The sequence below is a fragment of the Saccopteryx leptura genome, chromosome 6 (genome assembly GCF_036850995.1).
Source record: "Saccopteryx leptura isolate mSacLep1 chromosome 6, mSacLep1_pri_phased_curated, whole genome shotgun sequence".
Taxonomy (NCBI): Eukaryota; Metazoa; Chordata; class Mammalia; order Chiroptera; family Emballonuridae; genus Saccopteryx; species Saccopteryx leptura.
The window spans coordinates 55,430,869-55,446,014 of NC_089508.1; the positions used below are offsets into that span (position 1 = coordinate 55,430,869).

Here is a 15,146-nt window from a genome sequence, read left to right on the forward strand (position 1 = left end):
GCAAGAGAAAGCTTGAAAATCTTGAATACCTGATAAAGACACAATTACTAATGATTTTGTCTTCAGGAGGGCCAGAACTGATCGATCCTGCTGGTGTGCCATTACCTCAGCCAGCCCAGTCGTGGGTATGGCTTGTGGATCTGGAAAGAACAATTGCTCTTCTTATTGGGCGATGTCTTGGTGGAATGCTTCAGGGTTCTCCTGTGTCTCCAGAGGAACAGGACACTGCATATTGGATGAAAACACCACTATTTAGTGATGGCGTAGAAATGGGCATCCCTCAGTTAGGTAATGTGCTTCTTTGCAACATTTAAAATACATGCTTGTGTTTATACCTCTATTGGAGATTTCTCTTATTCTGGGCTTGCAAAATAGAAAACTGATAGGAAACAAAAGTAGCACTAACAGGGTAGAGAATCTGAGACTAATTTGGAGCTCTCTGAAAAATACTGTAGTTAAATCCTGCAGCATGATGTAGTGAAAAGAGCCTCTAAACTAGGAAAATATAGGCCTGGTCCCACACTGTCATTATTTATCACTCACTTGGTGCAGGTTCTCTAACACATAAAAGTGGGAAAATGTTTGATTACTACTTGTATTCTGGAGCTTGGGGGTTATGAAATTGCTTCATAGAATCTAAAGTTTTGTAAGTTTACCTACCATAACTTACTAGCACTGTTTTCAAACACCTCTCAGGTGTGAGTGACAGTCCTTTGCTTCCCAGCCGGTCCTACTTTCATACTGTGGTACCTGTGTGAGTCTTCATTTTTTCCCTCCCTATTTATGGTGTCTCTGGGTTCCTGTGTTCTGCCTTATCTCCCAGTTGTCTACTTTGCTGGTAAGCCAGCTCTCAGACTGTCTGAACATGAGGATCTCTAGTTCCTGACAGATGATCTAGTTATTTAGGATAGGTTTTTTATTCTCTCTGGACCTCTGATTTTAATCCCTAATGTAATTAGTTAGATTAGATAACCTACATGGTCATAGTAGATCTAAAATTCATTATTTCTCTGATAAGAGAAGAGACTCAGAGAGTGTATAAGAAGGAAAGTCTAAGAGAAATCTCAATCTAAGAGAATCTCAAGAAGGAAAACAGTAGAAACCAGACAAAAATTACAGAAAGGTTCTACTTTGGTGCAGAAAAGAGGGATGGGGAGCAGTTGCAGATTTTCTTCCTTTTTCATACAGGAGTATGTATTCATCATTTCATTTATGAACCAGAGGTGATTCTGGTCATGGCTGATGTATGCTAGACTGGTACTATATGATACATGTATCAGGAAAAAAAGGTAAAATTATGGCTTTTCAAGATACTTAATATCCTAAAGACGGCTGCAGTGCTATCAATGTTTAACTCTGTGTTAGTCCCAGATGTTCTCATTGGACAAAAGTATCTATATCTCTCTCTTCTTATATTTCTGTTATATTTACTGTACTCAGTGAACTGGCCTTTAGTATGAATAAAATCACTTTTAGTTTTAATGTTATTTTTCAGTTTTTAAATTATACATCACTACCTGTTAAAATGTTGCATTTTGTATTTAAATACTTGCATATACTAGAACTGATATTCGTCCTTTGCAAGATTGTAAATAAATGATTATTCAGTCATGTTATGGGTTAAATTGACTTTTGGCATTAGTCTTAAGAACTTGCCTATTATTTAGAGAATTGTTTTTTAAAATAGAAAATGAATTCTGAATACCAAATTTCCAATTGAAAAGTTGGGAACTACCTGAACAAATGTTCATGGTATCATTGATCTCTCTTGAATCCCTTAAGTCTAGGAAAAAGAGAAAATCTTGTCTAGTCTCTTTCCCAGTGGTCACATGTTTCTCAAAGAGGATATCATTGCATTTTGAAAAAGAGAGTTGTTTTATTTTATTTATTTATTTTTGTGACAGAGACAGAGAGGGACTGATAGGGACAGACAGACAGGAAGGGAGAGAGATGAGAAGCATCAATTCTTTGTTGGAGCACCTTAGTTGTTCATTGATTGCTTTCTCATATGTGCCTTGACCAGGGGCTACAGCAGACCGAGTGACCCCTTGCTCAAGCCAGTGACTTTGGGCTCAAGCTGGTGAGTTTTGCTTAAACCAGATGAGCCTGTGCTCAAGCTAGCAACCTTGGGGTTTCGAACCTGAGTCCTCAGCATCCCAGTCTGACGCTCTATCCAATATGCCACCCCACCGCCTGTTCAGGCAACAAGAGAGTTATTTGTTGTATAAGACAGCGGTGCTCATGTAGGCCCCTGCCTACTGAAATGCCAACACTCCTCCCTGCAGTGTTACGTTTTGTTTTGTTTTTGTGCCAGAGACAGAGAGTTAGAGAGGGGGATAGATAGGGACAAACAGTAAGGGAAAGAGATGAGAAGCATCAGTTCTTCGTTGCAGCACCTTAATTGTTCATTGATTGCTTTCTCATATGTGCCTTGATGGGGGGGGGGCTACAGCAGACCATGTAACAACCCCTTGCTCAAGCCAGCAACCTTGGGCTCAAGCTGGTGAGCCGTGCTCAAACCAGATGAGCCCGTGCTCAAGCTGGCGACCTCAGGGTCTTGAACCTGGGCCCTCCGTGTCCCAGTTCAATGCTCTATCCACTGCGCCACCACCTGGTCAGGCTATAGGGTTATGTTTGATCACACATCCTTCTGAGGAAGATGGAAGGGATGATACTACCACCAGTTGAGAAACATTGAAGAACTTGGTAACCTCTACTTAAACTGGTTTGAAATATATTATTTCATATGCATTAAATAAATTTGGTAAGGTTTTATTTGTGGCACCAAAACTTATGAGGCTTACAATGAATAACTTGAATAATTTTCTTTTTAGATAAATGTATGAGTTGTCTATTAGAAGTAGCTCTTTCGGGAAATGAAGAACAGAAGCCTTTTGATTACAAATTGCGGCCTGAAATTGCTGTCTTTGTAGACTTGGCATTGGGTTGTTCAAAAGAGCCTGCACGAAGCCTTTGGATCAGCATGCAGGATTATGCTGTTAGTAAAGGTAAGATGAGGAGGATAAAGGGGATTAATATATAGGAAGCTTATAATACAAACATATATGTGAAATACATGTAAATAGAAAATCATAGGGCTCACCCTGTTACATTTTTATAGAAAATGCTATTTTATAAATAACATTAAAAGTTTTTTTCATTTTCTTCTTTGTGGAAAATACCCTGGAGATTCTCTCTCTCTCTCTCTCTCTCTCTCCATATATATATATATCCATCCTACTTAAAGCAAACCCACTGTGGGAAAATTGAGACGTATATAAAGATAGATCCAGAGGCAATCATTTTACTGAAGGATTTTATGCAGTGTAGATGGATTTGGCATAAGAGTCTGTTTAATGAACCTTTTCCCTTTGCAAACCCTAGTGTCAGAACTGAATGTAAAAGTCTGAGTTCCAGGCCTGATTATTTTCCTCCTCTTTAAAACAGTTGCCTTCTTCAAAGTGCTAGTGAAGATCTCAATTTGAAATAAAATGTAATGGGATATAAAACAGAGACTCATGGACATAGATAAAAGTGACGAGGTTACCAGGGGAAGACGGATGTGGTGGGGGGGTGGCGGGAAGGGAGTCAAGAGGAACAAATATATGGTTCTGGAAAATGATTTGACTTTGGGTGGTGGGTATACAACACAGTCAATAGTTCAAATGCTATAGAAATGTTTACCTGAAAACTATGCACTCTTATTGATCAGTATTACCCTGTTAAATGTAATTTTCTAAATACAAATAAGATAAAAATAAGGTGTACTATTAAGTACAGTAGTGAAGTGCTATGCAACTGTGTAGTGATATTTCAATTTGTAATATTTAATTAATTGTATGTACAAGGTTTTTAAGGATATACCTGATTTCTTTTTTAGCTTCCATGTTTTCCCTTTTAACAATTACTTGGATTATTCAGAATCATACATCTCTAGTTGTCTTTTTTCATGTTATATTTTTTATAATAGTTTTTTCCCTCATTTCTTTGGATTTTCTTTCTTCTGTGATAAAAATGTTAAAAGTAAATACATTTTCACCTTTTATTGTCTTTTATTTTGTAAAATGAAATGAGATGCATATTATTCAGATCTCTGGTATACCAGTGACATGATACCTTTGAAAGTTTAATTTCATTCAGTTTATCATTCATTTATTTGTTCGTTCTATTGTATTGACTCCCACCAGAGATACAAAGTATGGTAATGGAGGGGAAAAGATGTTTACTTTCTAAGTTATTTTTTTATTATTATTATTAGTGAGAGGCGAAGAGGCAGAGAAACAAACTCCTGCATGCGCCCTGCCCGAGATCCACCCAGCATGCCCACTGGGGGGGCAATGCTCTGCCCATTTGGTGCTGTTGCTATGTTGCCCAGCAACCAAGCTACTTTAGTGCCAGAGGCAGGGCCATGGTGCCATCCTCAGCGCCCAGGGCAGACTTGCTCGAATGAGCCATGGCTGCAGGAGGGGTGAGGGGGGGAGAGAGGTAGGGAGATGAAGAAGAACTTCTCCTGTGTGCCCTGACCGGGAATCAAACCCAGGACTTCTACATACTGGGCCATCGCTCTACCACTGAGCCAACTGGCTAGGGCCAGGTTGTATTTTCTGATATTCTCATGTTTGTGCATTTGCTTGGAATATGAAGTTAGTTTTCTTTTATATTATCACCTGTTACATTACACTGAGAACTTTTAAATATGAGATGTAAACATAAGATGAATATAAGCTCAATTTGCTGAATTGTTTATACATAGTAGCCTAGACTTTATACCTGATTAGTGGAAACATTCCATAGTGCTTGGTATGAAATGACCATAACTTTAATAAAGGTCTTTTAAGTGAACCCATTACTTTAAAAATTGCATAGGAAGATAATAATCCCTGCTGAATTTGAAACACAGCAAAGGGTGTTATTTTAGTTTCCTTTTAAATTGAATTATTAGCCCGCTTGAAATGGGGTAATGTTTGATTTTAAGTCACCACAGTTCTCAGAATAGCAAGCAGTTCCTTGGAATAGATGCTCTCTCAAGAACCTAATGCTGAAAAAAGTTGTATGTGATACAGACTTTCATTTGAAGATTCTTTGTGGGCTATAAGAATTTCTTAAAATCTGGCATGTTCATGTTGTCAGTATTTTCACCTGTGAAATAGTTAAATCTGAACTTAACTTTTTACCTAAGCATACAGACATCACTGGTAGAAAACCAAGATGTAAAGTTTTATTTCTTGAGATAGGAGTTTTAAGAAGGGATTAAGGACAAATAAAGGTAACTTGGCCATAATATTTGCCGAGAGTGTTTTTTGTTTGTTTTGTTTTGCTTTTAAGTAGCACGGTAAATCTGTTAAATGAACTGTCTAGCGCAGTGGTCCCCAACCTTTTTGGGGCCACAGATCAGTTTAACATCAGAAAATATTTTCACGGACTGGCCTTTGGGTGGGACGGATAAATGTATCACATGACTGAGACAAGCATCAAGAGTGAGTCTTAGACGGATGTAACAGAGGGAATCTGGTCATTTTTAAAAAATAAAACATTGTTCAGACTTAAATATAAATAAAACAGAAATAATGTAAGTTATTTATTCTTTCTCTGCGGACCAGTGCCAAATGGCCCACAGACCGGTACCAGGCCTGGGGATTGGGGACCACTGGTCTAGCGGACATTCTGGCAGTGGAGTAGACAGTAAAAATCCCACTGCCATTTGAAATTTACTGAATATCCTGCATTTTAAAACTATACTAGTAGTATGCTAATGTGGAAATAAAGCACCTGATTATTCTCATCATCTAACACTCTGACTTGGGTTTTCAATTGCATGTGTTCATTTCTCTGCAGATGTTTCACTTCTTTCTTTTTTTTTTTTTAAATTCAGTGAGAAGAGGTAAGGCAGAGACAGTCTTCCGCATGCACCTCCACTGGGATTCACCCACCAAGCCCCCTGAGGGCGATGCTCTGCCCATCTGGGGCATTGCTTTGTTGTTTAGCAACTGAGCTCTTCTTAGCACCTGAAGTGGATGTAGCATCCTTAGTGCATGGGGCCAACTCGCTCCATTCAAGCCATGGAGAGAGAGAGAGGGAGAGAGAGAGAGAGAGAGAAACAGGAGGAGGGGTGGAAAAGCAGATGGGCGCTTCTCCTGTGTGCCCTGACCAGGAATCAAACCTGGGACATGAACATGCTGAGCCAACACTCTACCACTGAGCCAACCAGGCAGGGCTGATGTTTTATTTCCTAAATGTACATGTATTCCCAATATTTACTCTTATGGCTTCAAATACAAGATCTATACATACTTGACTAGTTTTCTCGATAGCTCTATTATGATGTCTAATAGACAGTATTAAAACCAGACTCTTAATTCTAGCTTCCTATCCCCCAGAAGTGTTGTCTGTGGTTTTCCTGTCTCAGTAAATGTCAGCCACATTCTGAATACATTTGTAGTCAACCTTGACTTCTTCCATATTCTCATATCTGATCCATTGACAAATCCTGTCAACTCTGCCTTCAAATACATACAGAATCTGACCATTTCTTACTACCTTCACAGCGACTACCTTTGAGCCACCATCATATCTTACCTGAATTACTGCAATACCTTCTGCTGTTGCTATCCCCATGGGAAGTTCTCCACTCAGCAGTCAGAATGAATCTTTTAAAACACAAGTTACGTGGGCCCTGGCCGGTTGGCTCAGTGGTAGAGTGTCGGCCTGGTGTGCAGGAGTCCCGGGTTCAATTCCTGGCCAGGGCACACAGGAGAAGCACCCATCTGCTTCTCAACCCCTCCCCCTCTCCTTCCTCTCTGTCTTTCTTTTCCCCTCCTGCAGCCGAGGCTCCATTGGAACAAAGTTGGCCCAGGTGCTGAGGATGGCTCCATGGCCTCTGCCCCAGGCAACAGAGCAACACCCCAGGTGGGCGGTGCATCGCCCCCTGGTGAGCATGCCGGGTGGATCCCAGTTGGGCGCATGTGGGAGTCTATCTGACTGCCTCCCCGTTTCCAACTTCAGAAAAAAAAATACAAAAAAAAAATCCAAACAAAAAAAATACCAAAAAGCACAAGTTATGTCATGTCATATTTCTGTCTAAAGACTTCTCATGGCTGATCCCATTTCCCTTGGTAAAATCTAGAGGACTTGGGTTGCCTGTAGGGCCCTATGTGATCTAGTCCCTGCCAGCTTTCTAATGTCTTTGACTACTGTGCATGTGCACTTTCCTGCGGCCACACTGGCCTCCATGAACCTGCTTCAGGGCCTCTCCCCTAGTTTTTTCTGAGGGAATGCTGTTGCTATGTGGCTTCCTCTACTTCACCTAGCTCTCTGCTCAACTGTAGCCTTATTGGAGACCTTCCCAACCAGTCCATATAAAACAACAGTCCCACACAGTACAGTCTCCTGTTCTCCTTACCCTGCTTTATTTTCCTTCATAGATAGCACTTACCTGTCATATTAATGTTTTAATTTATCATCTCCCTGCCTCCCCTCAACTGGAATATAAGCCCTGTGAGATCAGGGACTCAGTTTTGCTCACTGCTCTATCCCTAGCACACAGGACAGTATGTGGGATCTAGTAGTTGTATTTGTTAAACAACTGTAGAAAAATAACATTCAGGTATTGGATTACTAAAGCTATTAAAATGACCTCTAAACTGTTTTCTGAACCCTTTTAAATGTCAATGCATCATTTTTATTTTCAGATTGGGACAGTGCAACTTTAAGTAATGAATCACTCTTGGACACTGTGTCTAGATTTGTTCTTGCAGCTCTTCTGAAACACACAAATTTACTTAGTCAAGCATGTGGAGAAAGCCGGCAAGTAACTTAAAACTATCCTCAGACAAATATTTGCTCTCATGATGTTAGAAATTAATTAACTTTTCTATTTTGGTTCTTTATTTAGATATCAACCTGGTAAAAGCTTATCAGAAGTGTACCGTTGTGTGTACAAAGTTCGAAGTCGTTTGCTTGCTTGCAAGAACCTTGAACTTATTCAAACCAGGTCATCATCACGAGACAGATGGGTAAAGTTGAAAATAGTTAAAGTTGATGTCTGTTTTTCTTTGAGGTGTGAGAGATAGCTCTATATTGGCTTATGTCCGGAAAAAAAGTGTGCCATGCTTATAGTAGAAGTACAATGAAATATTGAGCAGTTCTTTTTCTTGTGAAAAAATTGGACAGTTAAAGATTTGGGGGTTTATTTGATACCACACTTATCAAGTTTCAAATGCCTGCTAAGAAAGTTTATAAACTCTTAAGCTGAATAAATAATAATAACAAATTGAATTATCCAAATCATATGAAATATTATTCCTTTATTTTACACTGATCAGGCCACATTTGAATTATCCTACTTAATTTGGGCTACCATAATTTATGAAGGACATTAACAAACTACCTTGGATTGAGAAATGGTCCAAAAGTCATCTTCTTTAAGAACTATAGAAGTGAAAACCAAGGGGAATCAGATGATAGCTACCTTAAAAATACATAAAAAGTTTCCATATAGGAAAAGGGATATGTTCCCTGCTGTTCAGAGGGCACTGGTAGAACCAAAGGGTAACAAATAAATGGAGAATCAGCTGAGTATAAGGAAAAAAGCCTTCTAGTATCAGAGTTTTCCACCACTGGAGTAAAGATTGAACCCTCTTATTAAGAATGTTCCAGAAGTAATTCATGCACCAAAAATGAGGTGGCATGATCCTGTACTTATCAGTGTAAACCTGTATAATATATCACCTTTAGAAATGCTGGCTTTGAAACTTGATACGGTAGCTGCTACGTTCTCTATTATTTAGATCTTAGCTTTTAAAAAATCAAACTCTATCTCTACATTTCTATTATAATATTCCTTTAGCATGTCCTTATTTAATATTTGTAGCTCTTACTATTTGTTAGTGACCTTGAAACTCTGAAATGTATTGATTTGGCATTTTGTTGAAGCTCACATATATGGGGATAATGATACATGTATTTTGTGGGACTGACTGCTCAGTATCCCCATGTCTGAAATCCTTAAGTTATTTACTGGCCATGAATCACAAAATAACTTTTTTTTTTTTTTGTATTTTTCTGAAGCTGGAAACGGGGAGAGACAGTCAGACAGACTCCCGCATGCGCCCGACCGGGATCCACCCGGCACGCCCACCAGGGGCGACACTCTGCCCACCAGGGGGCGATGCTCTGCCGGGACCAGAGCCACTCTAGCGCCTGGGGCAGAGGCCAAGGAGCCATCCCCAGCGCCCGGGCCATCTTTGCTCCAATGGAGCCTTGGCTGCGGGAGGGGAAGATAGAGACAGAGAGGAAGGAGGGGGGGGTGGAGAAGTAAATGGGCGCTTCTCCTGTGTGCCCTGGCCGGGAATCAAACCCGGGTCCCCCGCACGCCAGGCCGACGCTCTACCACTGAGCCAACCGGCCAGGGCCACAAAATAACTTTTATTATGCATTTGAAGATAGATATCAATAAAATTTTTTATTTGTGCTTTACACTGAGATTTGTGGGAGAAATGATATAGTGCTGTTATGTTATTTGTGACTCTCTTAGTGCCTGTTTTAAGGACTCCTTCCTCTAGATGACTGCTAGATAGCATAACCACCATAGGAAATAAAACTAACATTGTTCTTACAGATTTCTAATTTTTGGTTTCTTTAGGGGCAAAGTAAAGAAAAAAAAACAAAACAATACTGTTTGTATAATTGAAAGTTGTTAAGAGAGTAGAATTTAAATGTTCTCACAAAAATAGTTAAAAGAATACTGTTTTAAATTGGAATTATTAAACATTTATACAGAGTAATAAGGTACATAACTTGAGGGAGACTGAATGGAATTGAAATTCATATTCTCTAAGTACCTTTTCATTTTTGTGTGATAACTCAGTTTAAGTTGTAACTCTGTAGTTTATAGCTGAATAACTATAAATATCAATTTATAGCAAGACATTTTAATGAAAATACTGAGGAAGAACAAATATATAGGTATCTCTGCATGTATTTTGTATACATACATTCTTTCAGATTTATCCAGTATGTCTTTTGTTTTTTTTTGTAGTAATATTCTATGTTATTTTTTAGATTAGCAATATGTTCCATGATAAAAAAAAAGTCAATGTTTTAGTGAAGTTTTTCAAACCTTTTGAAAAATATGTTCAATGTAGCTCTGATTGTTTCTTTAAGATCTCAGAAAACCAAGACTCTGCAGATGTTGATCCTCAGGAACATTCATTTACCCGGACCATTGATGAAGAAGCCGAAATGGAAGAACAGGCCGAGCGAGACCGGGAAGAGGGGCATCCGGAGCCAGAGGATGAGGAGGAAGAACGGGAACATGAAGTGATGACAGCTGGCAGTGAGTACACACCTTACTTTACAGATATGCACTGTGCTGTTCTTTTTGGCGGGGGAACTGAATGGATAAGGAAGAGAAAGACAAAAGTTTCTTCATTTTTTTCTAAAAGAATTTGATATTGTACTGTTGATCTAATTTAATTTACATTAGTTAGGCCTGGGCTGGTTTACTCAGTGGTAGAGTGTTGGCCCAATGTCTGGACCTCCCAAGTTTGATTCCTGGTCAGGGCACACATGAGAAGTGACCATCTGCTTCTCCACCCCTCCCTCTCTCCCTTCTCTCTATCTCTGTCCCTCTCTTCTTCTACCACAACCATGGCTCAGTTGGAGTAAGTTGGCCCCAGGTGCTGAGGATGGCTCCATGACCTCGCCTCAGGTGCTAAATAAGCTCGGTTGCTAAGCAGTGAAGTAGTGGCCCCAGATTGGCAAAGCATCGCCTGGTAGGGGGCTTGCTGCATGGATCCCAGTTGGGGCACATGTGGGAGTCTATCACTCTGCCTCCCTGCTTCTCACTTAAGAAAAAAAAAGTAATTTGCATTAGTTAACATTTCAGCTCTGTCCTAGTTCCATTCTGAAGTAATTGAATTTCATGTTTAGGGCTGAAAAGCTCTGAAAATAGACTTTTGGAAACCTACCGGTTCCACTTAGTCTCATACATGAAATGACATCCATGAGTCATTGGATAAGGTCATTCAAAGTATGTTTTCACAAGAGTTCCAAGTTATCCATTGGCCCAGCAGACCTCTGTATAGTGAGGAAGACAGCCTCCTTCTATGCCTATTAGGAGAGCCCAATTATTTTCGTATGTATAACTTTTAAAATTACAAATGTCACCCACTGACTACACTGCTGTTCTCAGTAAGTTGCAATAATATACATAATACTATTGTCTGGGTAAACGAACACTTTCACACTTTTACAGTCCACTGTGCAGGTAGTTTTTAAAGGTAATCATTTATATATTTAAAGAGAAATACTGAAGTTTTTTAAATATTTGTTATCTTTTGAGTGATTTGGCTATTTCAAGTTAAAGTGTGTATTTACTTTGTAGCTTAAAACATTATAGCCAGCTATGCATTTAGTATCGGGATTGTTGGTATGTGTCAGTAAATTGGACACTTACTTTATCAGTTTGTGTTCTGAATACGTCTAAAAATGATCTTGAGGTAGCTCAAAATGAGCAAAAACCATTGAAATAAGAGGAAAAGGTAAAGTCTAAATGGAAAAAAGGGAGTTGAAAATGGGAAGGGAGAATAATTATTAAAAATCTAGGCTAAAGAAACTTTCGCAGTTTGACTTAAAACTTTAATTAGTAATTCCTGAAACCAAAAGCCAAAGGGTAAAAAACAATAGCAGAGCATAACCCTCAATTATAGTGACAGAAAGCACAATAGGGAATAATAATTTTTAAACCAGCTACCGCTTTTGAGCATCTGTTATATGCTGGGCACTGGGTCAAATGCTTCACATAGATTAACTCATAATCCTTGCAAAAATTTTATGAGATGAGTTCTATCTAGTATTTCCCTATTCTTAAGATGGCCATCCTGACGTTTAAGGATATTTAGGCAAAATGATATGCCTAGTGCCACAGTTAGTAGCAGCTGGAATTAGAACCAGGTCTGTCCAAAATTCCAGTGACCATTCTTTTAATTACTTTAACTGATTTCCAGCTCTGAACTCTGTCGACTTGATTTTTTATTGAATCAGGAGCTTTCACCAGCATAATGAAAATATTGTCATGCTAATTCTATAAAATACATAGATCCATTTTCAAAGTTTGTATTTCCATATTAACAAATGAACCTAGTATTTTACCAACTTTCTGCCTTGGGTTCCCCATTAAAAATACTGTCTTCAGTTCAAATTTGAGCAAAATATTTTTTTCCTACTGTGACGTATCTACTGCTACATCAAAACCTTGGTACACCCACTGACTTTTTACACTTACAGATTGGGAAGAGCTGGCATCAGATAGGGCATTTCTGGTGATGTCATTTGACCCTGGAGGCAATTTTGCCCATGTATTTTAACCAGATTCTGTTTCAGCGAAGACCTTTAGTAGTACTTATATAATGTGTTCAAGCTACAGAAAAGTGTATGTGTTAAGTATTTTATGAAGTTTGGAAGAGGAAAGAGGCATTTTTATTATAACTATTGCAAATTAAATTTTGTCTCTTTCTTTTGTAACTTGGCATTTTTCATACCAAGGTCATGAACGTAAATAGTCATTTTTATCTGAATTGGTGCTTTTCAAATTCTTGTGGACTTCATAATAATCTGGAAGGTTAATTAAAACACAGAGTGCTGGCCCCATGCCTAGAGCTTCTGATTCAGATCTGCGATGAGCCAAATAATTTGTATTTCTAACAAGTGCCCAGATGATGTTAATGATGCTGGTTTGAGACCACACTTTGAAAACCCTGATCTCATAAATAAGAATAGAAATAGAATCAACCAATCTAAATTTAATTAATGCATGAGCATTTCTTATTGTAAGTTTTATGGAAAGTTTAATGTTTTATGTGTATTATATAATTTTAACTTGGTTACTATGCTGTATTTAATATCTAAAAAATCATTTTTCCCTCTTTCAGTAAGTTTTTGATCCAAATATTTTGACTATTTTTATTGTTATTTTTTTTTTGCTCTTCTCTCCCCATGTGTTAAGACCTTGTTTTTGTGTTGCATGTTACAGAAATCTTTCAGTGTTTCCTCTCAGCCCGTGAAGTAGCTCGTAGCCGAGATCGAGATAGAATGAACAGTGGGGCAGGGTCTGGGGCTCGAGCTGATGACCCACCTCCTCAGTCTCAGCAAGAGCGAAGGGTCAGCACAGACCTTCCTGAGGGTCAGGATGTGTACACCGCTGCCTGCAACTCCGTGATCCATCGGTGTGCCCTCTTAATATTAGGAGTAAGTCCTGTGATCGATGAGCTTCAGAAGCGGAGGGAAGAAGGACAGTTGCAGCAACCTTCAACGAGTGCCTCTGATGGGGGTGGACTTATGACCAGGTGGGACTGACTAGAAACTTAAAATATTACTCTCCTCCCTTTGTTACTTTATGCCTTGAAATGGTTTATTCTCAAAGTTAGAGCATTCTTCTGGAAGTAACACAGACACAGAGGAAGAAATGCAAATTGACTAGGATGAGTTAAAAGTAATGTAAAGAGTAATACTGCTTCAGCCTGGAATATAAATTTCTGATTAAGTGAGGTGACACAGTTTTTCATACACATAAACAATGTGGTTGAGAAACAGATGAAGTTATTTGCATGTCTCCATAATTTAGTGGCATGCAAATTATTTTGATGTAATTTAGAAGGGCTTTGTATTTAGACAAGAGTCAGGATTTCCCATCGGCAGGCATAATTACTCCTCATTGTGTGTGTATTATCTCTGTGCTGCTAGTTCCATTAAATTTTTTGTTCACTAACAGTCCCAAATCGAAAAACTTTTCTTTGTGCATGTGAGACAGGAGTGAAAGTCTTACTGCAGAGAGCCGGCTAGTCCACGCAAGCCCAAATTATAGACTGATCAAATCGAGGAGTGAATCTGATTTGTCTCAGCCTGAATCAGATGAAGAGGGTTACGCACTGGTAGGTATACCTAGATTCAGTAAAGAAGGATTTTTGTTCTCAAGGTATAGATACATAAGGCTTTAATTAGGGTAAGTAATTAACATTTGTTTTAGACATATAAAAACCTTAAAAAAACTTTTAAGAGAAATGAGATAACTGTATTGCATAGATATTTTCCACTTATCTGTTAATGACTCAGATTTCTATCTTTCATTCTGACTTCGACTCCTTGATGTATATTATACCTCAACATGTCAGGTTACTCCAGTCTTAACCTATCTAAAAATAGACACTTCCCAAACCTCCTTTTCTCATATTGCTTATCTATAGTAGGCAGTACTACTAACTACCCAGACTGGAAACCTGGGTTTACATAAGTGCTACATAAACTAAAGATGTTTAAAGGAAGCTTCTGAGCATAAAAGATTCCTTCTTTAAGGAAAGTTGAGCATTGTCTCCAGGCAAGTTTCATTGTCTCATGATGTTTTGTTTCATCCTTTTATCTTTATCATTTTATTTTTCCTCCTTTTATTCTTTATCCCCATTAGTATTTTTGTGCTCTCAATTCATGTTCTCAGTGTAGCAGTCTCCTGAGATTCCTCTGTCCATTTTTATTTCCTAGTCTGATCAGTCTCACCAGGGACTGTACTTTTTCTCAATTAAAAGCCTAAATCCTCCCAGTGGCCTACAAGACTCCACATCCTGGCCGCTCTCCTTCTCCGGTCTCCTCTTCTGCTGTCCTTGGTGACTCTCCTGCCACAGCTTTTCCATAAACAGACTACACCACTTCCCCTTAGGGACTTTACTTGGCTGTTTCTTTGGGCTGGAATACTGTTGTTTGCATGACTAATTCCCTCATTTCTGATATTCACTCTGATGTTATTTTTTCAGTGAGGCCTACCCTCATCACACCCTCTGTTCCATGTATTCATTCACTCCTTGTCTGCCTTGCCTTGCTCTGCTTCCTGCACAACCTCCACAGCACCTAACATAATTTACTTATTTATTATATTTATATCAGTTTCTTTTAGCCTGCAGTAGAATATAAGCTCCTTGAGAACAGGAGTTTTTGCTCTTTTATTCACTGCTATAGCCCAAACACCTATTGTGCCTGGCATACAGTAGGCAGCCACTAATTATTTTTTGAATAAATGAATGGCTTTCTAATTTATTTTGTAAAATAGATTATTCAGTAAATATCGTAAGTAAAATTTCTGTGCCTGTCTTTTCTTTTTT

The 15,146-nt window shown here is 38.7% G+C and overlaps 1 protein-coding gene across 9 annotated transcripts in view; it reads left to right on the forward strand.

Moving 5' to 3' along the window:
- Positions 1-15,146, forward strand: part of HERC1 (HECT and RLD domain containing E3 ubiquitin protein ligase family member 1) — a 235,796-nt gene that overhangs the window by 95,281 nt on the left and 125,369 nt on the right. For 7 of the 9 annotated variants that reach the window (XM_066341955.1, XM_066341963.1, XM_066341959.1 and 4 more), the window contains exons 18-24: positions 67-288; positions 2,835-3,008; positions 7,689-7,803; positions 7,892-8,012; positions 10,162-10,333; positions 13,004-13,343; positions 13,808-13,928. In XM_066341955.1, coding sequence (XP_066198052.1) covers positions 67-288; positions 2,835-3,008; positions 7,689-7,803; positions 7,892-8,012; positions 10,162-10,333; positions 13,004-13,343; positions 13,808-13,928 — 1,265 coding nt within the window. The remainder of the gene's footprint in view (positions 1-66; positions 289-2,834; positions 3,009-7,688; positions 7,804-7,891; positions 8,013-10,161; positions 10,334-13,003; positions 13,344-13,807; positions 13,929-15,146) is intronic. The other 2 variants (XM_066341962.1, XM_066341964.1) reach the window with 1 other exon arrangement.